The following is a 26,706-nucleotide window of genomic DNA, read 5'->3' as shown; positions in this document are numbered from 1 at the left end:
GTTCTTGAGATATTATGATATGGTGATACATACTATCATTAAGTTTGAAGTGAAAATTCTCCAGTGGTTCTTGAGATATCGCGATAACGATCTCAATGTATGGAATTTCATAAGTTGACCTCTGTGACCCTTGACCTTTGACCTACGTGCTCCAAAATCTAATCAGATTGTCTTCCTATGGTGATACACAGTATCATTAAGTTTGAAGTTTAAATCTCCCGTGGTTCTTGAGATATTATGATAACAATCTCAATGTATGGAATTTCATAAGTTGACCTCTGTGACCCTTGACCTTTGACCTACGTGCTCCAAAATCTAATCAGATCGTCTTCCTATGGTGATACATACTATCCTTAAGTTTGAAGTTTTTACATCTCCAGTGGTTCTTGAGATATCATGATAACAATCTCAATGTATGGAATTTCATAAGTTGACCTCTATGACCCTTGACCTTTGACCTACGTGCTCCAAAATGTAATCAGATTGTTTTCCTATAGTGATACACACTATCACTAAGTTTGAAGTTTAAATCTCCAGTGGTTCTTGAGATATCATGATAACAATCTCAATGTATGGAATTTCATAAGTTGACCTCTGTGACCCTTGACCTTTGACATACGTGCTCCAAAATCTAATCAGATCGTCTTCCTATGGTGATAAATACTATTCCCGAGTCTTAAGTTTAAATCTTAAATGGTTCTTGAGATATTGTGATAACGGTCAAACGGGACGGACGTACGGACGGACAACCCGAAAACATGATGCCTCCGGCACCACCTTCGGTGGCGGAGGCATAAAAATAACCAAGGAAGAACATATGATACAAGGATAGAGAATTGCAGAGAATGAAAGAAGAGAATTGTCATAGAAAGGAAAAGAGAGAGGAGAAGAAAAGATAAAGGGCAGGTTTGAGTGACAGATGGGTACACAGATACATGGAAAAGAAGAAGAAGACCATTAGAGAAGAACAAAGATGACAAAGAAAGCAATATGAATAGAAAACTTAAGAACATCAGGGAAAGATAAACCAGAAGCACAGGCTATATGATCATATAAAATCTACACCACTTAATAAATTGCACAAATTGTTTTTTCTCTTCAATCACTGCAGAATCGAACAAACTCAAATTTGATCTTGCTAGCTCGATTGTTGTTGGGTACTACTGCTACCAGCACTGCTCTGCTGTCTAAACTGTCTGAGTCCCTGTAGAAAGACCTTCTTGGTCTGATCCATCATCTGATGGTAGAGCTTCAGGTCTTCTTCTTTGGCCTTGAGGGTGCTGTGGAGAGCGGTCTTCAGGGCGTCATTCTCATCCACTTGGATCGCGAGTCTGTGGAGAAGCAGGGAGACAGGAGAAGAGATTGTCAGCAAAAAAATGTATGAAGAGTTTAATTCCAAAAGGAGCTTAATCTGTTTTTTTTAATTGAGAGAAAAAAAAATTGTTTACCAGATTTTGTACAGGGGTCTATAGAAAAGTGATATTAGAAGGTGCATTTTTTTCATAATTGCTCCCAAAATTTAGGTAAATACTTTAGTTGAAAAACGTAGTAAACAATATTAGATATCAATAACTCAATTTTTTATCAAAAAGTGGATTTAGCTCCTTTTGGAATTAAACTCGTTATATACAGACAGAGAGTAATATGTAGAGGAATGACAAGAGGGCTTAGGGGATATAAACAGAGTTATAGATTGATGAAAGAAAAGTAAAGAAATAGAAATAGAGATAGATAGAGAAAAAAAGAAAGTGAGATGAGGCAAACATCAATAAACAAACATGTAACAGAGAGAGAGAGAGAGAGAGAGAGTGGGAGAGAGAGAGAGAGAGAGAGAGAGAGGGGAGACTTATAGGAGATAGTGTAGTCAGTAGTCAGAGTAAGAAAATACAACAACTACATGTATAAGAGAAACATTCTTTTCTTTCAATACAATTCAATTCAACTCATACAAAAATAGTGTTGATATAAGAACAATTTATCTTCCAAAATCAAATTTATTCTGCCATACACTCATTATTATATTGTACCTATCCAAAGATGACCAGTTCAATATCATCATAATGACTTGACCCACTTCATATGTGAAAGATAACTCACCTCTGCTGCAATGAATCCACAGAGTCTTGTGAAATCGGGATGCCATCCCTGAGTAACTCCTCAACCCCTAGCAATCCTGTTGAAGACTTATTAGAGATGAGTGCTGAAGATGATTTTCCACCTGCATAACAAGATCAGTTGAAATACATTATAGTTAAAAACATTAACCACAGATGCAAACAGAAACACTACTTGAAAAAAAACTAGCAAGAGTCCACAAGAGGAGTCTAAATAGGGCGATTTGCTAAATATGTCATTGATTTCTGCAGTAATGTCTTATTACATCCGTAATATGTATCAGGCAATGCCTACACGGCAGGGTAAAATTTCTAATTTATGAGCAATATGTTCATCCAAACAATAAATTACAAAAAAGAGTCAAATTAGCAATTAACAGCTCCATGCAAATACATTCTCTTTAAAAATCACGAAGAAGGAGATAGAGAATATATCATTCTGAAAGTTCGTTATCAAATAACCATTTATGATGATCGTGAAGAGTGAGAGTTAATGACAAAAAAGATTCAATGACATATACAACAAGCATTCATGTGAAAAGAAATTGAATTAAATCGCATTTCAATACCTTTTCCACTCTCCATTTTGGCTCTACCAAGTTGTTTTTCTAGCCAAACATTCTTCTGTTTGAGCTCATGGAGGCTGTTCTGGGAGTCGGCTGCTTTTGTGGAGGTCTCTTCGAATCTGAAGAATATAGGACACAAACGTATGCATATATATGCGTAAATTAACTCAATCTTAAAAGTTTGTTAATTGATACTATGATTACTACAGTGAATCCTGTCTATAAAGACCTCCCAGGGGAGAGGAGACAAGAAAAGTGGTCTTTATAGGGAGGTGGTCTTTATAGGGAGGTGGTCTTTAAGTACAGGTTCCTTTAGTACATGTTTCAATGAGAAACCATTTTCAAGGGAAACAAAAAATATGGTCTTTGTAGACAGGTGGTCACTAAAGCAGGTTTGACTGTATAATGGATAATTTAAACTAAAACATATAAACAAAGAAAAACAAAATCATTCAACATTTAGTTTGTGAGTCAAGGAAATAAGTCGACATGCAAAACAAGCACATGAAATTCAATTTCAATTTATATGAAGTGCATTATTCTGCAAAGAGAGCTGAGATACATCAGAGAAAGGACATCCATCGTTCTCCCCAAAGATAAACACACATTACCAAAACAAAACAATGTGGCACCTACAACTACTACTCCCTGAAGTGAATCTCTGTCTTTGTTTTCTACTGTTTGACAAAAGACTAACATACATATTTATATCATGTTTGCAATACTTCTAACATTATTTCCTGACCTTTTCTGTAGAACAGCGACCAGTTCGAGAAGTTTTTCCCTCTCTACATCTGCTGCTTGGCTGAGTGACTGAAGCTCCTGGCACTGTAGCTTCAGAGAGTCTATCGCTTCATGAGAATATGATGATGCTACACTCCTGTGAGATGTACCGTGAAATGTACCGGAAATTACAATTTGATCTCTTAATTCATTATAAATTTACAGTAATTACAGTCCTTTTTTTATCAATGGTTCATCATCATGGGTATGTTTCAAATTAGGTTCAAAATATTGATAGTCTTTGGGGGAAGGGGGTACAACCAGTACATGCCCCCTTATTAATTGCCCCCTCAAGTACATGACAAAACAGTGCCTCCTTAATTGAGTAATTTTTTCAGAATTGCCCCCCCTTAAGTACATGACAAAACAGTGACTCCTTAATTTAGAATTTTTTTCAGAATTGCCCCCCCCCCCCCCCCTCATGATCCTGGACCTGCTCCCACAAAGTACATGGTGAACCATCTATTTGATGAAAAGCAGTCAAAAGCATAAGCTCAGGTAAATACTGATAACCAGGGGCCATGGTTACTTCTCTAAATGGCAAATAGGGACACCCTACATTGCATAGAAATCAATTCACTTTTTTGGCTCTTCAAGCAGGTGTATATTGAAGCCAATCTTGATATTGTATTTGTACATAAAAATATTAACATTTGTTTTCCTTTCTCTTTATAATGAATAGAGGAAAAAGTACTAAGAAAAATACAAAGCACTGTTATAAAATTACAACAGAAATTCCTTTTGCTCTAATTATCTTCAAATATTTACACAAGGCTATTTTGAACAGACATTGGCATGATGGAAATGAGAGAGGTTGGGAGGCAGGGGCTTACCCCGTGCTTGCAGGGCGGATGGAGCGTAAAGGAGACCCTCTGGGAGGTAGATCTGTGTCTCCAGTACTCTGCCTTGATCCGCTACGATTGCTCAGCTGGGACAATGTGCGTGCTCCTTGTCTGCAATAACAAACCATCCACAGCAGATATATTACAATGCCAGACTGACTTCATTCTGATTTCGGTTCAACACAAGATGTACACTTTCAAACAGTAACTGCTTCCCTATGAGAACCACTCATACAAACAGATAGGATTTCCAAACGACGGTGCATTATTTCAAAGACAACACAACCATATAAACTCTCAAACATAAAGGTAAAAGATGTGCAGTCAAACCTAGTTCAGTGCCACCTGAAAAGAAAGACCACCTATTTATAAAGATATATTTCTGTTTCTATTGAAGATTTGTTTTTTTCTCATTAAAACATATACTAAAGAAACATGTATATAAAGCCTACCTGCCTACAAAGACTGCTCTTCTTTTCACCTTTGAGAGATACAGGTGTCAATGTTTTGGAGTGGGTTTATAGAGTAACACACAAGAAGTCATCATAAATCTTTCCTATTAAACGAATCCTCTTTGACAGGGAGCACTAATAACTTGATGGCCATTCGGTATCAACAATTCAACAGGGATTTTTCATCTACCAAAAAGCCTTTTTTTATATTACAATAAAGTCTTGAGGATATTCCTCACCTTGAAGGAGGAGGCACTGGTGAAGTGTTGCTGAGGACACGGGTCCTCCTACCGCTGGATGAGGGGGGTCTGTTGATGGGCGTGGCCGCTGGGTTGAGGACAAACCCCTGGCTAGACGGAGGTCTGTTTTCAAGGCTGAAACCCTGATGAGATGGGGGTCTATCAAGACCATTCATTTGCTGCTTCTATAGAAATATTAAAAATGATGGATTGTAAAAGAAGAGTGTGAATGGATTTTGCCATGGTAACAGCTAATGTGGGATAGCCTAATTGTCTAGAGAAAAACTGAACTTGTCAAGTGCTCTTCTTGCTACTTATACATCCAGGGAATAAGAACCCTCAGAACTGTACTAGCAATGTTTTTATATAAACTTATCATAAAAAGTACCAACCACAGACAAGCACATACTGGACTACAGATAAAACCAGCGTCTACAAAAATACTTGTCAAACAAATGTAAGACATTATCCTGAATCATTCTGATTATTGTAGCTTCACTAGGGAAGTTCTTACTATTTGGTGGCTAAATCCAACACAGCAGATTGTACGGCTTACTAGAAAGACACTTCTTTTTAAAAGATTATCATCACTACGATATCAGACCTTAACCCTCAAAATGGCCATCCATCTTCTTCAATACTTTAATAATGCACTTACCTGTCTTCTCATCTCAATAATCTCCTCCTCCAAAGCCTTGACCTTCTTCTCCTTCTCCATGACGATGATGCGGAGCTGTTCCATGGCATTGGCTTCCCTCTGTGCATGCTGGTGTAGGCTGTGGTTGTCACGTACCCGCTGCTCAACGCTCTGCTGGTCCTTGTTATTTAACTCATCCAACGACTGCTTCAGCTGGCTCTGTTGTTTCTATAAATCCAAAAATGGGATCATGGATACCATGTTTATTATTTCTTTCATTCCATTTAATAATAAGTATTTTTACTGTAACGTGATTTATCTGATGATCATTTTATTTTACACCTTTGTTTTCTCACCTTGTCAGGTCACAAATAGATTAATTGGAACTTGATTTAATATCTCCTTTAAAAGAGGAAATTCTAGTAACTGGATTTCGTGGTGACGAATGACATTTATTTAAAACAAAAGTCGGATCATTTATTCACACCACTAATTCTAATATATATATATATCTGCTGGAATGGCATACAATAATAAAATTAAAAGATAAGATGAGATAAAATGCTTACAAAAGCAAAGATGTTAAAAATTGCATCAGATGACTTTAATAGTTGTTCATCTACAGGATTTGCTATTTTGCGATTAAGATTTCTTGTCCTTTAATGGATATGGTCATTCATCTATATGAGATGAAAGCAAAAGAATCTACAGCTATGATAAACTTACCAGTAGGGCCTCAATAAGTTCATCATCATGTTTGCCTTTATCCATGCATCTAGCGACCTGTTGCTTGAGCCCCTTTATTTCTTCTGAGAGAACCCTGTTACGAGCCTTGCAGGCATCCATCTTGTTCTTCAACCGGGCATGGTCTTGTTCTAGGGCTTTCAGCTCATTACTCACTCTCTGCAAGGAAAACAAACAATTGTTACAACATCAACTACAAAAAGAACAACCACAAGGTTTCCCCATCAACCGACAGGCTACTTCTAGCTGTCATTGATGACTTAAGTAAATACACATAATCAAAAGCATAGAAGTCATTTGAGTTATTATAATCAAAGTAGAATACCTATGAAACATATTAACTGTAACCCTTTAATAAAAATCTATGAGTAAGTAACAAGCATTTAATATCTAAGTATCTAATATCAGCCACATGGTATGTCATATAATTACGTTGATTTAAAGGAAATACTCATTGAACATTATTAAGGTAAACTAATCATCGTAAGCTAATAATTCCTTGTTCCTATATTTATTACTTTTGTCATTTATTGTATCACCAACTCCACTTTTCTAGTCATCGTTATGTCATCCATATTCATCAGTAATGCTTTAACCCTGCCAGCACCATTCCTCTGTCCCCAATCTGGGAAGATGCCAAATTTCTTGTAGAAGATTGCAGAAGATGGAGAAATTTGTTGCTGCACAATGTTCCATATGGGATAGGAGGGACTAGGTCTACGGATGTACAATTATAATACTCCAAATTCATACATTCAATATGCATTCTCCCTGAAGAATAATGACATGTTCTCCCCTTTATTTTGATTTCATTGCATTCATCCTGGATATATGATGACTTCTTCCATGACCTTACTCAGTTACTCAACTAGAATTTTAAGGTTCTTACTTCTTTAGCTTCTCTCTTTTCTTTCTCCAGTTGCCTGACCCTGTTTCTTTGCTTCTCATCGATGGAAGGTTTGCTGGTCCTCTGTACCGGTGCAGAGAGAGCGTCCCCTGTGATATCCATGGTCATGAACTGATCCTCGAGGCTCATTTCTGTACCTGGTCTCATACCCTGCACCTGGTTAGCTTGAGATTTTAGCCTCTCCACCTAGAAGCCAATCACAAGAATTATGGTAAAATGTTTTGCAAAAGCTTTTAACACATAATACAAACTGTCCTTCGGGAAAAGACGAACACTTGATGCAAATAATGAAATACACCTGAGTAGCGTGACAAGTCCAGTAGCACAATAAGCCATATCCAGAACACAAGGTAGAATTTGAAAATGGATTGTTTCATTGCACAGGAGCAAAGCTGTATTACAATCAGCTTCACCTTCCATGCCTTGCTATGCTTACCTTTGTTTGAAGCAAGAGTATCTGCTGAGCCCTTCCCTTCCATCCGCTGGGCTGGTTGAGCAGAGATTGGATGTTGACATTGTCTCCTATCTCACTGCTCAGGACCCTGTGGCATACTTTGAGCTCCTGTTTTAGGCTGGCTATCTGAGTACGCCATTCACCCATCTTAGCATTGGCCTGGCTAAGTTTATCTTGGCCTGCCTTCAGCTCGGCCTGTACTGCAGCAGCCTGTGACAATACAATAATACCATTAAGAAAATGATGGAAGTTTCTCTAGAAATTGTAATAGGATGTGTTAAGCCCTTATGCCTTTAAATACCGTAATTAACGTTGTATAAACCGCCCTCGTGTATTAACCGCACCCCTCTTTTTCGCCCTAAAAAAAAAAAAAAAAGAAGAATTGCTGACTTTTTTTTTTGCCGACTTAAAAAACAGTAGAGGACCTAGGATAGAACCTTGTGGTACGCCGTGTAATAGAAGAAAAATTGGAGGAATTATTATTATCAACTACATATAGAAATCTATCAGAAAGATTACTTTCAAACCAAGATGACAAACAAATTTGAGTGTTGTTCTAGTTTCAAAATGGAGAGTCAACACACCGATTACTGAGCTGGGAGACATTGCCAGGCATAGCGCCAGGTGGAGGGGCATAAATCGAAACTTTATACTGTGTATAAACCGCACCCCCGACTTTGAATTTTTTTTCGGCGGCAAAAAGGTGCGGTTAATACACCGTTAATTACGGTAAGCATTTCTTTAATTTTTCCTCATTCAGACTTGTCAATGTGGAATGCCTGGGGTCAAGTGTATATGCTGTGTACAAGTTTCTGAAACAGCTTTTGGAAAGCGTGTCTTCAAAATCATATTCATAGCATTTCTCAAACATCAAAATTTGGAGTTGGTTCTACAATTACCATGTGTAACTATTTTCTTCTTTGGATGATTTGAAATCCTAAAAGGGTGCACTGTATACAATTGATACACTGTTTTACAATCTACTATTAGAAAGAGAGACTGCATGATTAAAAATTCATATTACCTGCTCTTCTGTAGGACTTGGGGGTCTCGGTCTGCTTGTGCCTGCACCACGACTGATCTAAAATGAGAAGAAAAAATGAACTAAACAATTTAAAGAAAACAAAATAAATTGAGTTAAAAAAAAAATTGGAACACAGTTATTGAAGAGAAATTCAACAAAAACAAGAATTCTATTCTCTTAAAATCTGAGAAGGCAAAATAGTATGGTGGTAAGAGGAAGAACAAAGAGGTATGAAATGCGTTATTTGGAGTGAATTTATGAATCAACAATCTACTTTTAACACAATGACACTTCTGTCAAATCGATTGGTTTCACGATACTTCAAGCTATTTAAGCAGATAAGTCATAGCTAAAGTGGTATTCTTTCTACTACGAGATACATTTTAGTACGCAGAGGTTTAATAACACACTGACCTCTACCTCTAAATCTCTGACTTTGCGGGTGAGTTGTCTATTCTTGGACTTCTCACTCTCCAGTTCAGCTGTCAGCTCCCTAGATTTCTTGGAGAGCTCCACAATCCTTGTTGCAGCATTCTCATTGGCAACCCCACCTCCTAAAGAATGTAAAAAAAAAAGAGTTTGATTTGGCATATATAGTGAACAATTCAATAAAAGGAAATTGAATGACATAACATTTTAGACTAATATATATATGGTCTAACAAGGGGAGAGAAGAAGAAGGAAGAAAAGGAGGAGGATGAAGAAGGAGGAGGAGGAGGAGGAGGAGGAGGAGAAGAAGAAGAAGAAGAAGTAGAAGAAAAGAATGAGGAGGGAGAAGAAGAAGGCGAAGTAGAAGAAAAGGAGGAGGAGGAAGAGGAGAAGGAAGAAGAGGAGGAGGAGGAAGAGGAGGAGGAAGAGGAGGAGGAGGAGGAGAAGGAGAAGGAGGAGGAGTAGGGAGGGAGAGGAGGGAGAGGAGGAGGAAGAGGGAGAGGAGGAGGAGGGAGAGGAGGAGGAGGAGGAGGAAGAGGGAGAGGAGGAGGAGGGAGAGGAGGAGGTGGAAGATAGAGAGGAGAAGCAGGAGGAGGAGAAAATGAAGAATAGGTTGAGAAAAATCAAATGATGCTATACCTCCTAGAGCGAGTCTGTCCTGCTCTCTCTGTTTTTTTAGTTTCCTAATTTCATAGTCCCTTTCACTGAGAAGTTTATACAGCCGTCCAGTCTCATCTTTCAACTCCTGTTGGTCAAAAAAAAAAAAAAAAATATTTAACATGCATAATACTAGAATGATTTACTTTTACATCTACCTACAGTAAAGCAGCTTGTAAAGTGAATATGGTTTACTCAATCATAGATTTTTACATAAATAAGTCATTACATGTCCCCTTTAAATAGTTTAATATATAAACCCAATTTCATAATCGATTGAAGACTAGGCCAAATATATCCCACAATTGAACCCATTTGATAAAAGAAAGTGAAAAGTTTCCCACAACACAATATTTGTTTCTTCTTAAATTTACATAAAGTAAACAATCTATCACAAAATTTGAACAAGTACACAGAGTATCATTTTATACTTACCCTAATGTTATCAGATAACTCCTCATTTATATGTTCCTGGTACATTGCATTCTTTGTGACTGGGTCACTCAGCTGTAAATATAAAAACAAAAAGTATTACAAAAAACCTGTCTGTATTTAAAATGTGTCTGAATTTATCATCTCATTGTCACAAATTCAAATGTTTCATCCTGAAACATTATTGAAGTACACATTTCAGAATTAATGTTGACATGAAATATAACATTAAAAAAATCCAGCAAAATTTTAAATTTTTTTAATTTTTTTTTTTACATGATTTATAAATTCACTATAATGGTGTCCACCTGTTACCAGTACCAATTCAATTTCCAGTCTGTAAGATGAAAATCATAGCATCAAGCTAGGTGTTGGTTCTTAAATAATTTCAGTGTTTTTCTGCCATACACATGCAGTAACCTACCACAACAAAAATAATAACAAATAAATAAATACATTTTCATAAAACTTTAAAAAATCCAGAAAGCCTTTAACTCCATACACACCTTTAGGCCTAGATCATCCTGTACTCCAAATCCATTCATCTGACTATCACCACCTTGGACCTCTTCTGACTTGGAGCCGGAACCATCCTTCTTGGCTGTCTTGCCTTCTTGCCTCTGTTTCATTCGCATCAGCTTCTTCTGCTGCTGTTCCTGTAGAACTTGGAACTGATGCCGGAGAGTTGCATCTCCTTCATCCATGATGCTTTCTGTAGGACTCCTAGAGATGTATTTACCACATATCCTTTAAAATGATAAGATCATGTAAACATCAAGAATATAAAGGCATTTTTTTAATCAGTAGACTTTGTATTTTGATCAATTTGATGTCATTTGGAATCTAATTGAACAAAATACAATTAACATGGTACCACAATAGCAAAGGGTTTAGTGTAAAAAGGAGCGCGCTTTGAGTGTCGCTGAATCATGACCAGAAATGCAAGTAACGATCCGGTGTATGGAAAGGGCTGATTTTGTGTTGCCAATTGATGCAGACTTTACGACAATCGTGATTATTAAAGTGTATATTGTCAAATGTTGGAAGGTTACTGAATTGATCGGTAACGCCCTAGACCTAACTGCCTAAGTCTAAACACACCCATTTTTACACTAATCGCAAATAATCATTCAAGTTGTACTAAACTGTCTAAAGACAAAGTCAGCATCAAATCAGAGTCGGATCTCGACAGCGTTTACAATTAGTGAATTACATCACTCATCACACAATAAATGACAACTCACAGGGGTAGACCTAGATAGATCTAGAAATCTATGGTTAATATGGGTGCCAATTATTAGGGCAAGGTGCATATCAATCACGTATTTTATATCATCACCTAGCCCTTTAATAATCTAGGTGTACTCGTGTAGTGGGCTAGGCTGTGCATGGTGGTTGGCCCTGGCCCTGGAGCTGGCGTGCGGTAAAGTGGCAGGGCTAGAGCAGCATCACCAACAACTAGTAGCTCATTCCGCCCGAACGGCCGGGGGCGATTACGGCTGATGGACAGGGTATGCAGCTAGCGCTAGCAGCTTCGTTCTTTAAACAAATTATTGAACAAATTTATAATGCTTAATCATATACAAGGCTTAGACTAATAGGCACAATTATGATCAAGAAATTATTCACTATCTTTAGTAAATTTACCCTTAAAAAATCAAAGAATTACCTGTTTAATGTCGTTACTAATGGGAAGTTTACCTTCACAACAGAGACGAACCCCAAAAATTTGTTATTCATTCAGGTTTCTTTTTGAATAAAGAGAAAATATATCTATTCTAAATTTAAATGGTTACATTTACTGATTTAAAATATATCAAAAATTAACTGAAAATTATTTTAGAGACAAATTACATGCAATATATATCATAAATATATATTCAACATTTTAAAAATCAGTTTACATGGTTGAAAGGTCAAAGGTTACGTAAAATTCCTGTAACTTTGACTCGAGACGGACGATCTTCGACCTTGAAAGGTAAAAATATCTTCTATTATTCTAATGTTTAAGAACGGGCGATTTACTTTATTCATGTCATTCAATCATTTTCAACATTTTTGTCATTATGTAAGTTTTATTAAAGTTTATATCATTGATGCTATTATTACGAAAAAGATCTATGAAATACGTTTGCATGTGTGTTGCACGGTAACGAAATTGGACTCGATCGGCACCGGGCAGGTATGGCTGAATTGGGGCATCTTGATCCCCGGAGCTCCTGGGGCTACGCTGGATCACACATAGGGTCTATGCCTAGCTGCATTACTACTATTATCCTGGCTGTGTATTAAAAGCTGTGCTATTGATCCTCAACATTTCAAATACCGCTGTACAAAAGTCAACTGATTTCACTTTAGTGACTATTGATGACACCTAAATAGCAGTAAAATACAAGTTTTTCAACTTACCGATGTTAGGCACATTCATGGGGCACTAGAGGGCGCTTTGCGCGCGTACGAAAATCTGAATGGCCTTGCTGCGGTGGGTTGGCAATAATCAGCCCAAAACTTGGATATGGGAGGGTGGAAGGATATATCTTTTTTATAATGTTATCTGGTCTTACCCTTAACCATCCTATGTTTAATCTATGTAGAAATAACATGCGAGTACGATAAGAGAAACATCGGGCCCATTACTGATGCAACTTTTAAAATATTAGCCTAGAAATGACCACCAAAGGGAAAAAATTGACATTTTTTCCCGACAAATCTTCATAAAATCTGATTTATAAACAAGTCACATCTAGGTACACTAATACAAATACGATTTTCTGAAAATTCAGGTATTATTTTTTAAGTTTCTTTCAAGTATATTTCTGCGCATCGCAGCGCCAATGTTCTTCACTGCTTCAAAATCACCCTTGAAATTTTTTTTTGCAACGAATTTGTTACGAGGTCCGCGAGTGTTCCCCGTTCCTTGCGTGTTGAAAGTTTGGTAATACATAGTTTACATTGACTCGCGCACGAAAAAATGGTCGAAAACAAAATGTCAAATGAAGAAATAAACAAGCTTTTGTATAGTTATAAGAGTTCTACCGAGGTTTCTTTGTCGATTTAATTTATTATATAGTCTCAATTAGAATTCAGAATTATCTCACTGAAAAGTTAAGAAACCGACGATGTTCTCGATCGTAGTTATTTTCATTTTGCCAGCAGCCGATCTAGCGTTGTTTGGGCAAAAAGCTAGGCCGCTGCCTTCCCATCGCAAACCTTTCCGAGTCCCGCTAAAATGGCGCGCTGCGGAGCTCCGAAGCTGCGTTGGTATCGCTGCAAACTCTCAGCCGGCTAGCTCCCCAAGATGGACCATTCGCGGTATGGCGAGATTGTGTGTGTGAGGTACGATTTTGGATTTGAGAACGCACATAATGCAACCGTGCGCGTCATATTCAGCTGTCGAATGTCTACGACCAATTTTACATGTACGATTTTTAGTACAGATACTTGGTCAGTTTTCTTCTTATATCTTTGGTTTTACAACATTTAAAAATATAATTTCTTCAAATTTGCTCCTGACTCGGTTCAGACTAATTGTGTGATGTGTTTTCAAGTCAATTTTTTGAATATATTTTTTTGCATGAATTTGCCTACCGATGTTGGAAAGAATTATTTAGATATTCAAATGGTAAGTTTAGACAGGGCTGTCAACCCTCCCGCAATTGGAGGTAGTCTCACGCCATCACGCTCATTCTCCCGCCGCCGCCCCAAAAGCTTGTAGCAGGAGACTCCTGCCACCACGCCTTCCTCCCGCTCTCCCGCCAACGATGTAGAATCTCCTGGTTTATGAAAAAACCTTCCGCCCCCCAAAAAAATTAGTGCTCCCCCCGCTTATTCGCTGGCTGGCTTATTCGGCGCTATCTCCCTCCAAGCAGTTTCCCAAAGTTGACAGCCCTGGTTTAGATCTACTGTCGACCTTGCCTATTAGTATCATCCACATCGTATTCATTGTGTACATTTGTGTGCATTGTGTGTATTGACTATTCATAGGTGCAATTGCTACCTTTTAGTTTTACTCCGTAATTTACACCTACATTAAAGTTAAACACCATGACTTGTGCAGGCTGAAGGATTCTTGTTTCTACTCCTGCGACACACTTTGAAATTGGTCAAGAAGACAGATATTAGATCTATAGCAGATGTAGGTCTACGTCTACGTCTATGCTGGTACTCGTCAAAAGCCTTTTCAGCAAATAAACCAGGATATTGTGGTGTGGTGTCTCTCATAGTGGTCACGATTGATTAGTGCATTGTGCATATATTATACAAGTTGTGCGAGTATTTAAACAGTTCCTCCTATGATTTAGGCACTGATGGCTCAATGGTCCAATAATCAATGACATAAATTGAATATCTTCTGTTTCCAGACTACTGTATCTGGACTTGAACAAAATTGAAGTAAACCTAAAGAAGAAGAGGAAGAAGGGATGGCAGATTCTGATGTCACTACTTTGGTAAGTGCAAAACACTGGAACACGATTTACTTCATAATATTTTTGTATCTAATACTTCATCACTGACACTTCATAGGACATAGGTTTTACAGGTTTCTTCAGCATTTAAAGATCAATGCTATCAATATCACATAAGTAAAGGAGGAATTCATGAAATAATGATGGACAGATCAAACTTCAAATGAAGAAAAAAGGGAATTGAGTCAATTGTCTTGTCAATTGTATATTCTTGCCTTTTCTTTTAGATATAATTTGTCTAAATACTTATTTCTAATGATATTTATGATTGTGTTTTGCTTTCAGGCTGCACTCAACTTCTACTGCCAAGAGAAGTTATATCGCCATGTGCAGCGAGTGGCACTAGAGGCAATCAAGAAGTATGGCAGCGACCCTGTTCTTATGTTTTTCAAGGGCTATGGCCTCATACTGGAAGGTAAGTTTTATTGCAAGAGTGAAAACAACTCCTACATTTTGCTCTTTATTGAAAACTGCAATCAAAATTGCATTTTTTCTTTAGAAATATTTTCTAGTGTACAATATCATGCTGAAAACCATAAACATACAATCAGTTTGAAAAAATGCCAAATAAATTTGACCTGTATTCAAATCCAAAGAATGATATGATTGTTGGATATGATATCAAGCTTTCAAGACTATTCTGAAAAATAAGAATAAAAACAAAAAACAAAGCCCCTGTTTAACTGAAATCAAATTTGTTGAATATGATTTGATTTTGTAATACTCACATATTCCATAGACCCCTGTCCAAGTTTGTCCCGGGTTGATTAGTATTCAACTGGTTAAAAAAAAAACAATCGTGTGTAGAATTCAAACAAGGAAACAATTATTTTAATACGATAGCATCTATCAACTGCAGGTTCTTTTGCAAAATATATCTTTAGTTGTTTTTTAAAATTCAATTCATGGGAACCCCTTTTGCATTCATCACATATCAGAAAAACAAATGACTGATTGCTTGTGTGTATTCAATCATGCCAGATCGGCTGAGTGAAGGTATGAGAGAGTTGGAATCCATCCGTGACAAGCCAGAAGTCACCTTGTGCACCACCATGGCTCTCATGTATGCTCACAAGAAGTCCAAGAATGTCGGTAAGTTATGGTCTATTAATAGTGCTGCAGTGTTTAAGATAATGATGTCTTTAATAAAGGGATATGTGCTGTAATCTTATTCATGAAGAAAAAAATCATGTTGTTTTGCTAATTTCTGGTGTACTTTACATATTCCATAAGTCTTCAGTAATACTGCCAAGCAGATTTCAAACCGATTGATTTCTGACCATTCATTGTACTATATTCTTCTGATTAGTCTATTTGATAGTCTTGATGTGACTGGGGTATTAGACACAAGTCGGCATTTATACTACAGTGTACTGTAAAAAAGAATGTCCTATGATTAATATATTTATTAACAACATGAAACTTTTTATATCTAAACCATCAGAAAAATGGCACTTAGTTTCCTATTTTTACAATTTAATTTCATGAATAGTAAACAAAATATGTCTTATGATTAATATTTTGTATTGTTTAACAGCTTGAAACATTTTGGATCTGAACCATCTGCAAAAATTTGCGCATAGTTTCCTACATATGAAAGTTTGTAGCCTGAGTATCCTCCTTCCAGGCATAGAATTATAGCTAGTCATGTCTCCCATTCCTGGTGTGTATGATGTGTATGTTCTGACCCGTCATGGAAGTACGAACTCTTCTTATACTAGCTTGATGATTATCCTTTTTATACTTGACCTCTTTTATCCAATATTATGTCACCCTAAATATGTCAACTGTTCTTGATTGCAGATAGGGAGGCAGTTCAGGAGCTAGATGCCAAGATGAAAGAAGACAGAAAGAAAGCATCTGACAAGGTAATTTATGTTTACCTTTTGAAAATTAGATTTACCCAAATGATTTTAACATAAAAACTATAGTATTCGGTTAGGTTCAGTCTTGAAAGAAATGCAATATCTTATAGTTTGCTTTCCAAGTAGCATACAAAGTATAGTACATGTTCCTGTTTTGTGTCTTACATTTGAAACTAGTAACTGAAGCTAACTGTATCATATGTCATTATTTGTTGTTTATTTAGTCATATTATGATGCCACATTGGCACTCCTCAAATCCCTGAGAAGTTTTCCATTTGATATATTGTACCTTTTTTTCTTGCTTTCAGGCTGTGTATTTTGCCGCTCTGTTTCTGTGGCATACCGGTCGTCATGACAAAGCCAGGGAGTATGTGGATAGGTCAATCAAGATGGCTGGAGGATCATCACTTGAGGTAAATATACTTGCTCATTTGTAAAGAGTATTATATTATCTGTTTGGAGCCAAAAGGGCATTAATTGTGTGTTAAAAGTATATGATGTAGTGCCCTCGTGGCTTCAAACAGAAAACATCTCATCATTCAGCATCTGTTTTTCTCACGGTGTGTGGTTGGTCGTTTCATTTCCCTTATGGCTATTCTCCAAGCTTTCCGGTCTACCTCATCCGCCTTGGCGGGGCCGGATTCTCTCACATCTTCTTTTAGCATCTCCTTCCAGGTTTTGCAGACACAATTATGAATATTTATGTGGCATACTTGTCTCCAGGACAACAAATAGGTGTACATTGCATTAGTCACTTGAGGCAAATTTTGAGTATCTATCTTGCTTATTTGTGAATAGCTTTATATAATATCCTTGGTAACATACAATATTCATAACTTATACAAACGTACAGGTAAAATATCAAGAGCAAGTGATACCTCTCTGTCATGAGAAGAAAAAAGATTACCTCATTGAGCTTTCATACAATCCTTGTCTTTTTATGAAAGTAATGCAACAAAATTTGCATAGATTCAGATAAACCATGCAATTGATTGAAATCGATGATGCATTCATAGCCCATCTGTACTAGTTTACAGGAGGGATTAGACCACCCTGCAAGGTCACTGATAGGTGGTTATCTCATCAAATCAGCTCTCACTTAACATAAGAAAAAGAGGATCATGGGGGACCAATGGTCACCAATTAGGCATTGTTTGTTATATAGAGGGCGCAAGTAGCTGTAAGTAGTGCAGTGGGGCATTAAATCATGATGGATTTGTCGATATTTTCTCTCCTATCTACCAGGGTTCAACGCTTAGAGGTTGGATTGATCTCACCTCGGGCAGGGACAACTATCTCAAGAAGGCTGGAAAATTCTTTGAGGAAGTGCTCAGGTGTGTATTTCTTGTCTCTATATACCCATAGATGATATCTAAGAGTGTTACTATAAAAAAAAGTGATTTATTTTTATTTTGGTATTCTTATAGAGCATTACAGTTTTAAACTGCTCCATCAAGCTCTTTGATATTGATAATGCTGAATTCATGTGATTAAATATTCTTATACATTGAAAGTCTGTTATCATGTTCAGGTACTGCTTCTAACAATTGCAGAAATAATGCTAAAAAGAAAACCATCTCAAGAACAGAAAAAAGAAGAAAAGAACAAGGAAACTCAAGTACTTTCTGAGGGAGTCTGAATTTAAAAAGTCTTCCTTATCCAACACAAGTTATTGTTGCATTTTTGCATTTTTCTCCATTTTAGCGAAAATATGTGGTTATAATTTTCTAAAGAACAGTATTAGTCAACTTGTCAAATCATGGGTTAAAACTAGTTCAATACACCATATTCACTTCTCCCTCTCTCTCCCTCTCTCTCTCTCTCTCTCTCTTTCTCTCCCTAACAGTGCCACCCCCAAGGCTATCGATGCTCTCATTGGCAAGTCCCGTTACATGAGCATGAGACACAACTACACCGGAGCGTTGGACCTCATCAACCAGGCTGTAGTCTCCTATCCAGGATTCATGCCGGCGCTCATGGAGAAGATGAGATTGCAGCTTGCGCTACAGGACTGGGAACAGACCGTCGAGTCTGCACAAAGGTACCCTAAATATATTTGAAAAGCTCTCCCCATCTTCCACTTCCTTCTATTTCACTTGATTCTTAAAGACCATATCCGAACTGAAAAATGAAATGGATGAATTATATATCAAAAGAAAGTTGATAAGCCATATATTACCATAATATCAATTATATGCTATTTTAGTGTCTGTCAGAGTAGTATCAGCTCTCTGAAAACTCAAAATCTAGAGCTTTGAAAATGTTCGACCTAAAAACATGCTATCGACTTGATGACATTATCTTATGTGGTGTATGCATATTCACAATGACTTTGCAAATTTGACCCCTATTGATCCTTAATTTGGAGGGGTGCCGAAAATGAGGTTTTAATTTACTTTTGTGCAATAATCAAAGTGTAAATATCTTTTATATTTGTATTCTACATTCATTTAGATTTCCATTTATATCAAGTTGTATTTTCATTGGATAGGGTCTTTCATTGTTTTTGCAGCATTGAAGATGTTTAAGAAATATTTGAAATCTATTTCATGTCAAGTATTCATGTTGATTCAAGTTATTTGTATAATTTTGTCCAATCTTTTTTGCTGTTGATTTTTTTTCTCCTGTTCAGAGCTCTAGTCCAAGAACCTAATTGCATAGAAGCACTTCGACTGATTATCCTTCAAATACTCTGCAGAGAGGGAAATTATGAAGAGGTAATATATCACATCTGTAATGTAACGTTATAGTTCTGTGATTACTTAATCAATGGTTATCATCGATGATGAGAATGTGTTTGAGAGAGAAAGAGAGAGAGAGAAGGAGGAGGGGGTGAGAGAGTTTTGAAATGGTGTGACACAACTATGTTAATTTATTTAAACTTGGTGTAAAAGTTCTATAAAATAACCTATGCAAATACAACAATCTCTCAGAGATTTGGGCTTTTATTGATCAATTCAATGGAATTGTTGTTTGAAATTGCAAAATATAATGGACCAAGCATCTATAACAAATTTTGACGTAATTATGTTATATTTTGTGAAATGTTCTGAAAGTTGACTATTCTGTTCATATTTCATGTTCTCCTCACAGGCTGCAGCAAGGATTGGAGAGCTGATTCAACTCATTGACCGATTTGAACCCAAGAATGCACACATCTACTGCCATCTCTCCAAGACATTCAGTCGAGTGGTAAGTGTACCTTTCCCAGTGTAATGAAGTAGTTTTAATGATATCATTGATAATCTTTAAATATTTATAAGATATCAAATTGTGGTTTCTAGTGGTTTAGGATGCATTATTTTCTTTTGAAGTAAAGAACTACATTCTTAACTTTGTGTAAGATACTAAGTACAGATGTGAAATTCCAACAGATGATGCACTGTAACCCTGATATATGTTTGTGATAGACTGTATATTCCTGACAAAGAAGGCGAAAAACACAGCTTTGATCATGAAATTGAAAATTAAGATAGTTCTCTATGTATCTTGACATTTTTAAAAGCAACAATGACCATAAATCCACCCAACTTAAACCCAAAGATATCCTGTTCTTTGTTTCTTGTTGCCATGCAGTGCTCTCGCAATCAGCAGATCCTTCTTCAGACCCTGACCATGGTGGAGAGGGCCATCGGTCTGGACGGTAACAACTCAGACTTCCACAACGAGAGTGGTTATCAGCAGATGATGCAGGGCAAGAACAGGGATGCAGTCAAGGCATACCGTATGGCCATGAAGCTGGACGAGACAAGTGTTGTTGCACTCACAGGTTTGTTTGTTTATTTTTTTTTAAATTTGTCTGTTTGTTTTAAAATGAGTGCCAAGAAAGCTATTGAATGCATGAAGCTAACCTCCAGGTGGTTGTGGTGTGCAGTCCTATCTGAGGGACCCTGATGTACAGGTCAAAACTTGGACAGTCTATTTACAAGAGTTGTACTTTATCCACTAAGCAATTACTCCTCCAAAGGAATTTTCTCTTTTACAAATTGGGATATAAATCTGCTATTCGTTTAAAATTAATATGACTCCTTTATACAATAATACACATGAGTGAGGGCGTATGGACTCTTTCAAAGTTTCCGATGGTGGATAATTACGCGTTAACATTATGATGAGATTAATATTGATGGGCTGTTGAGAAATTATCACTTGATCACATGCTGATGCAGTTGATCATTATATGAAACAAGGCTCCACTCTTTTTGAGGAAACAAATTCTCACTAACAGTAGTTTCATAATTTCCTGATATGGAAAATGGCATACATTATAATAAAAAGGAAGTTTGACTTTTTGTTTCTTTCCAGGTATTATCCGGTTCCAGTTGGAAGATGGTCAGTTAGATGATGCAGAACAACAGCTAGACTTTCTGGGAGAGATTCAAGAGACCATTGGCAAATCATCGGTAAGCCAAGTAGATTAAAATCTATCAAATCATAATACATTCATAGCAGTGCCTGTTAGAAGTGGCATCTCAGCTTAGTTAATTTTGTTAATTATGTATTCAAGACTTTAATCAAAGCCACATGTACCTATTAAGTTCTTTTGAATATTCATGTAAATGATTGTATATTTGTAATTTTAATTTGTTCATATCTTAACTTACCTCAATCACATTTGCTCCATTTTATGCGTAGTCATTTTCAATGTATTTGTAATCTCTTTTGGTCCCTTATTAGATGTTATATACATATATATATTCTATATGCATTATATTCCCTGCAATGTTTGTGCTACAAATGATATTGTAAGAAATCAACATATTTTATCCCTTGATATTAACAATGACAAGAGAATGTATTATTTATTTCACAGGACATCCTATTCCTGCGAGCCATGCTGTCCAGGAAGCGTAACAAGCCTGCAGACGAGACGGTCAACCTCCTCAATGAAGCCAGCACTGTCCACTTCCAATCCCTCAAGGGTCTGCCCCTTGGAGCCGACTACTTCACTCTCATGAATCCAGATTTCTTGGTGGACATGGTCAAAGAATATCTCCTCTTTGCTCCTACTGAGGTGAGAAATTCGATAAGAAGAGATCTAGGGGGTGTTTCATAAAGACTAAGATCGACTTTAAGTTTGACTTAATATGATAATATGACAAGGCCGTTCATGCCACTGTTTGCTCTCACCATTGGTCTCTCAAGGGATGTACAAATCATGGTCACAAATCTACAAAATTTACAATTTTTGATACCTAAATACCTAAAATACCTAAAGATCATAATGGTGAGAGCAAACAGTGGCATGAACGGCCTGCCATAGTTAAGTCCAACTTAAAGTCAATCTTAGTCTTTGTGAAACACTCCCCAGGTTTGTTCAGAATGGGAGAGTTGATAACAATATTCATGATGGGGATCGTTTTCATAGTGATAACATTTTAACACAGTCATCATCATATGATGATGAGCACTTGTGATACAATCAATCATCGTGTATTGATCAGATGAATCCAGTTTTCTTGGTGGACATTGTCAAAGAGAACCTGCTCTTTGCTCCTACTGAGGTGAGAGCATATACTAACAAGTCAAGGTGGGACACAGTTGATTGGTCCTTCAGTTAACCTGTATAATATCAGCAACACTCTGGTCATATGCAGCTATGGGAAGAGTCAGGATGATCATACATACATACATACATACAATTGTCTTTTATATAGCGCAACATCCAACGAATTGCTCGAAGCGCTTTACAGAAATAATGACATAGTAAACACAAGATAATACATGTATAAAAGAGTAATTATAATAACAAACAAAAATATTAGAATTACAATTTACTTATTGAAGAGGTACGTTTTTAGTTTTTTCTGTGATAGTTAACCTTTGGATTGATGGGAGGGTTTCTTGTTATTCAGTTTAAAAGAAATATCAGAAATTACATACTAAGAATCTCGGTCTACGATTGGACAAAAGTAAATCATGTGATGAAAGATAGTTTCGCCCATCACCTTAACCAATGGTAATTATTTGCTTACTATTGTTGGAGAGTATATGTACTGTACATTTTTATTTCTTTTATTACCCTCTTTCCATTTTCCTCACCTTTCTCTCTATTCCCTTCAGCCTCAAGGAGCCGGTCAACCTGCAGACCCAGCCCTGGCGAGATGCAACGCGGTCCTAGATCCGATCTGTAAGGCAGTACCTGGTCTACTGGAGGGGTTCTACCTCCAGGCCAGGGTCAAGTTCTTGTTGGGCCAAGTGGAGCAGGCCCAGACTAGCCTGCAGCACTGTTTGGACCACAACCCAGAATATGCTGATGCGCACTTGCTCATGGCACAGGTAAAGATGAGAGATGTCACAGAATAATGGGAAACGTATAGTCAAACCTTCTTTAGTGACCACCTGTCTACAAAGACCACATTTTTGTTTCCCTTGAAAATGGTTTCTCATTGAAACATGTACTAAAGGAGCTTGAAAGACCATTTTGTATGTATACCTTGGGTGGTCGCTATAGACAGGTTTGAATGTACAATCCAAAGTACTGTGTCTTATTTGTTACAAGTGCTTTACCAGAGTCAGTTGATCTGCTAGTAAATGAGATATAGATGTATGTTGGAGGGCTCAATATTTTTTTTAAATATTTTTTTAAATATAAATTTCCTTCCATGAAATAGACTTGATAGTCATTTTTCAATGAGGACATTTTAAAACTTTCAAGTGCCAATGAGATGTGAGCAATTCATCAGATATATTGAATTTTTATTCAAAATGTTACTTTAAAGGGCAGAGAACTGGAGATGCAAATTCAGTGCTCTATTATTTCACGGCAATGGTAATTTTACAAACCTTTTATAAAAATTAGCCATAATGCCTTATCCTGTCTTTTTATAGAAGCTTATATAAGTGCCAATGCCGGTGCAGTTGTATAGATCCCGTAAGAATTGTATGACTTTAACCATTCTTGTTTTGTTTTTTTGTAATTTTAGATATACCTTCATCTTGGAAACTACCAGAAGTCATCTCAGTCCTTGGAAATGGGTCTCAGCTACAACTTTGAGGTAAGCCTAGATTGAAAATTAGATCTGAGATATGTTCATGTTCTCTGATCATTTCAATGTTTACAGAATATTTAGGTTATGATTAATGTTTATTAGTAAACAATGTGGTTATAATATATGCACTACAATGTAATACCGCAGTCAAGTAATGATAATCATAATAATAACATCAACTACAATTGCAACATCAACAACAACAGCAATAATAATTCATTCTTTTTTTAGTACGTTTGAGATCCATACGCCATATCATTGTGCTTACAATTCACATTGCTTACAATCACTAAAATGAAGCTTGAACTAATCTTAACATATTTGACTATTTTGTTCTATCTTGTAGGTGCGTGAGATGCCTCTGTATCACCTGATCAAGGCTCGTACCCAGAAGAAGATGGGAGAGATGGAGGAGTGTTGTAAGACTCTCCAGGCTGCCATGGCTCTACCTGGGATCAAAAAGAGAGGTAAGCTGATCACCATTAAATTAATCCTTATCTCTTTAACTGCTGCAGACTAAAACCCACACTACCACATTGTTCAGAGTATATGTTCTCTATAACATTGTATGTGTCATAAAAATTAACTGTGTCTGTCCACAGTTTGTCCCATTAGTTGACCAAAGCCAGCAGAGACTTGTGAGAGCACTATTCGAGAATGTATGATAGCTGCCAAAAACAAAAAGAAACAAGTCAATGAAACAAAAAAGGCACTGTTTGATATTTATGGTACTTACCAAAACTAAAGGGGGAAATCAATTTGTGATGATAAAATGGGCATGCTGCACTGATTAAGCCCTCGAGATATAGCAGACAAGAGATTTGAGCATTTCAGTTTATTCATAAAGGCCTATGATATTGGCTCGTTATCCGACAGGTCAGCTGGTGATGGAATATATCAAAGTTCTTGCCTTTAAATTATTTACCTACTTTGACATGACAGAGGTATGAACAAAGATGTGGAATTAGTGAATCATCTAGATTTTATGGTGTATGATATTACAGTAGAACCCATTGTCATGTAAAAGTCATGTCATTGTGTATCTTTATGAACAGCTGTATCTGCTTCAAGGAGAGTGAAGGGTGGACCTATATCAATGACAGACAGGGTCTCTGTCTTCTTGGAGCTGGCAGATGCATACCGGCAGACTGGTGCAGAGGTAAAATCCATGGATTTTTTTTCCCCCCTTCCACAGTTTTCCTTATTTATAAACAAAAAATTGACAAGTTCGATCGTATACATCCACAAATAATATACAAATGGTCAACAAATCATATCCATAAATAATGACTGAACAATGATCACTGGAATTTATTTGTTTGTTTATAATGTGTAAATATCATACCAAGATATTGAAATAGATTTGAGACAACACTTGATTTGCCAAGAATCTGACTAAGCTTTAGTTTTGCATAAAATTTACGGATGTAAATGAAAATATAATAAGATGAAATATTCTCATATTATTTGAAAATTACAATAGATAGGTTCATAATTGGCACATATCCGTATCAACAGACATTCAAAGCTCCTTAAAAATATCTCATTACCCAAGATTTAGCCAAGCTGCAATGTAAGGGTAAATCTGTACTACACGTTGGTTGACATAGCATGTGTAGATTGATGTCAGGGCTGAGGACAGTAGAATTCAAACCATTTGAATCATAGTCTAGTGAAACATCTACCAGACCTACATGCATTGCGCAGAGATGCCAACCAGTAAGATTAAATCGTATTTAGTACGATAATAAGAGTGAAATACGATCCTAAAATCTTAAAATACGATTTTTCATTTATTTATTTTAAAAAATATAAAAATATAAAAATATTTTTTTTTAATATTTTTTTTTAAAAATATTTAAAAACCCATAAAAACAGCGGAATCGCATAGAAATATGTACAAGTAAACCCCCGCAACCCCAACAAAAAGTTTGCTTTGCAATTTTCTCATTAAATTTTTATGAAAGAGCAAACATTTTCTGAAATTTTACTGGCCCGGGGCCGTCTGGCCAGTGGTAGTGTCAAGTTTCCGTGAAAATCTGATTTTTCTCTCCAAAATCTGATTTTTTTTTAGGATACTCAGTCTGTTTTCTTGTGTCAAGAAGTTGGCATCTCTGATTGCGTTTGACCTTTTGGTTTCCTTACCATTCTGAATTACAGCATGAAGCAGCCAAAGTGATGCAGGATGCCATCAATGAGTTCAGCAGGACATCGGAAGAGATACGGGTGACCATTGCCAATGCTGACCTCTCCCTTGCTAGAGGAGATGTAGAACAGGCTCTGTCCATGCTAAGGAACATCTCACCAGAACAAAGGTGTGTTGTCATTCACTCTTTTTACTCACTTGAAGAAGAACACCGTATGAGCTATGAATACTTGTGCATCAGTGCCTTGATCCAGACAAAACTGATTACTATGATTCAATATGCTAAGTGTAGGTATCAGCTCTTAAAGACCTACATACAACATTCCAACAAGGACATGACACAATCACACCATCAGAGTATAAAAGTTAAATTGTACAATAGTGAAGCAAAGTCGCAAGTGGATTTGATATTTATTTCATGTCTATGTACTTTTGAATTTTTTCCTTCATTATTTATTACCTGTGTAAGAATGTGTGTCAGCATGTCTGAACTTACTGTGCAAAGAGCTTCAAATATGATCCTCTACAAATGCTTTTGTGATACATGGGGCAGTTTGTGATGTAAGAAAAGAATTAGCATTGAAATTAAGATTTGAATTCTGATATGTCAGATTGTTAATATACATGTATGTTAACGCAAAAAGCATGAGATAAAAGGATTGCACTATATTTGGGGAAGATAGATAGCAAACACTGGTCAAGAATTAGAAGATAAAGCAACCCTCTGTCTCTTTATTTTTGTTTCCAGTTATTTTGTGAAAGCCAGAGAGAAGATGGCCGAGATTTATCTGCACCATCGAAAGGACAAGAAACTCTATGCAAGCTGCTACAGGTAAATCCCAAGTTAATATCAAGCCTTCGAACAGTTTCAAACCTATCTACCTGCAATGCACATTCATCACAATTAATTCCTAATTTCCTATCACAGTCTAGGACATAACTTTATACTGCTTCAT

General features: G+C 36.7%; 2 protein-coding genes across 2 annotated transcripts in view; one reads left to right on the top strand and one right to left on the bottom strand.

The window, feature by feature from the left end:
• Positions 1-717: 717 nt before the first annotated feature.
• On the bottom strand, positions 718-12,008 carry LOC594533 (coiled-coil domain-containing protein 13). Its single transcript, XM_793969.5, has 16 exons — positions 11,950-12,008; positions 10,787-11,027; positions 10,284-10,355; positions 9,831-9,936; positions 9,177-9,316; positions 8,763-8,819; positions 7,721-7,948; positions 7,267-7,470; positions 6,360-6,536; positions 5,655-5,861; positions 4,997-5,181; positions 4,297-4,416; positions 3,426-3,560; positions 2,684-2,799; positions 2,098-2,218; positions 718-1,331 (listed from the first exon to the last, which is right to left on the bottom strand). The coding sequence occupies exons 2-16, from the start codon at positions 10,982-10,984 to the stop codon at positions 1,139-1,141; spliced, it is 2,259 nt and encodes a 752-aa protein (XP_799062.4). The 5' UTR covers positions 10,985-11,027; positions 11,950-12,008; the 3' UTR covers positions 718-1,138.
• Positions 12,009-12,178: 170 nt separating this feature from the next.
• Positions 12,179-26,706, top strand: part of LOC588665 (tetratricopeptide repeat protein 21B) — a 28,449-nt gene continuing 13,921 nt past the window's right edge. Inside the window, exons 1-19 of the mRNA XM_030972125.1 lie at positions 12,179-12,258; positions 14,642-14,728; positions 15,032-15,161; positions 15,728-15,838; positions 16,550-16,614; positions 16,921-17,025; positions 17,858-17,946; positions 18,459-18,653; positions 19,245-19,329; positions 19,706-19,804; positions 20,189-20,381; positions 20,918-21,015; positions 21,426-21,626; positions 22,676-22,891; positions 23,539-23,610; positions 23,951-24,071; positions 24,660-24,763; positions 25,765-25,919; positions 26,499-26,582. Of these exons, the coding sequence (XP_030827985.1) occupies positions 14,702-14,728; positions 15,032-15,161; positions 15,728-15,838; positions 16,550-16,614; positions 16,921-17,025; positions 17,858-17,946; positions 18,459-18,653; positions 19,245-19,329; positions 19,706-19,804; positions 20,189-20,381; positions 20,918-21,015; positions 21,426-21,626; positions 22,676-22,891; positions 23,539-23,610; positions 23,951-24,071; positions 24,660-24,763; positions 25,765-25,919; positions 26,499-26,582 (2,150 nt within the window). The 5' untranslated portion in view covers positions 12,179-12,258; positions 14,642-14,701. The remainder of the gene's footprint in view (positions 12,259-14,641; positions 14,729-15,031; positions 15,162-15,727; positions 15,839-16,549; positions 16,615-16,920; positions 17,026-17,857; positions 17,947-18,458; positions 18,654-19,244; positions 19,330-19,705; positions 19,805-20,188; positions 20,382-20,917; positions 21,016-21,425; positions 21,627-22,675; positions 22,892-23,538; positions 23,611-23,950; positions 24,072-24,659; positions 24,764-25,764; positions 25,920-26,498; positions 26,583-26,706) is intronic.

This window comes from Strongylocentrotus purpuratus, unplaced genomic scaffold (assembly GCF_000002235.5).
Source record: "Strongylocentrotus purpuratus isolate Spur 01 unplaced genomic scaffold, Spur_5.0 spur5_scaffold_6, whole genome shotgun sequence".
Lineage (NCBI taxonomy): Eukaryota > Metazoa > Echinodermata > Echinoidea > Camarodonta > Strongylocentrotidae > Strongylocentrotus > Strongylocentrotus purpuratus.
The sequence above is the reverse complement of the archived record's forward strand: the minus strand, read 5'-3'. Positions and strand labels throughout refer to the sequence as shown.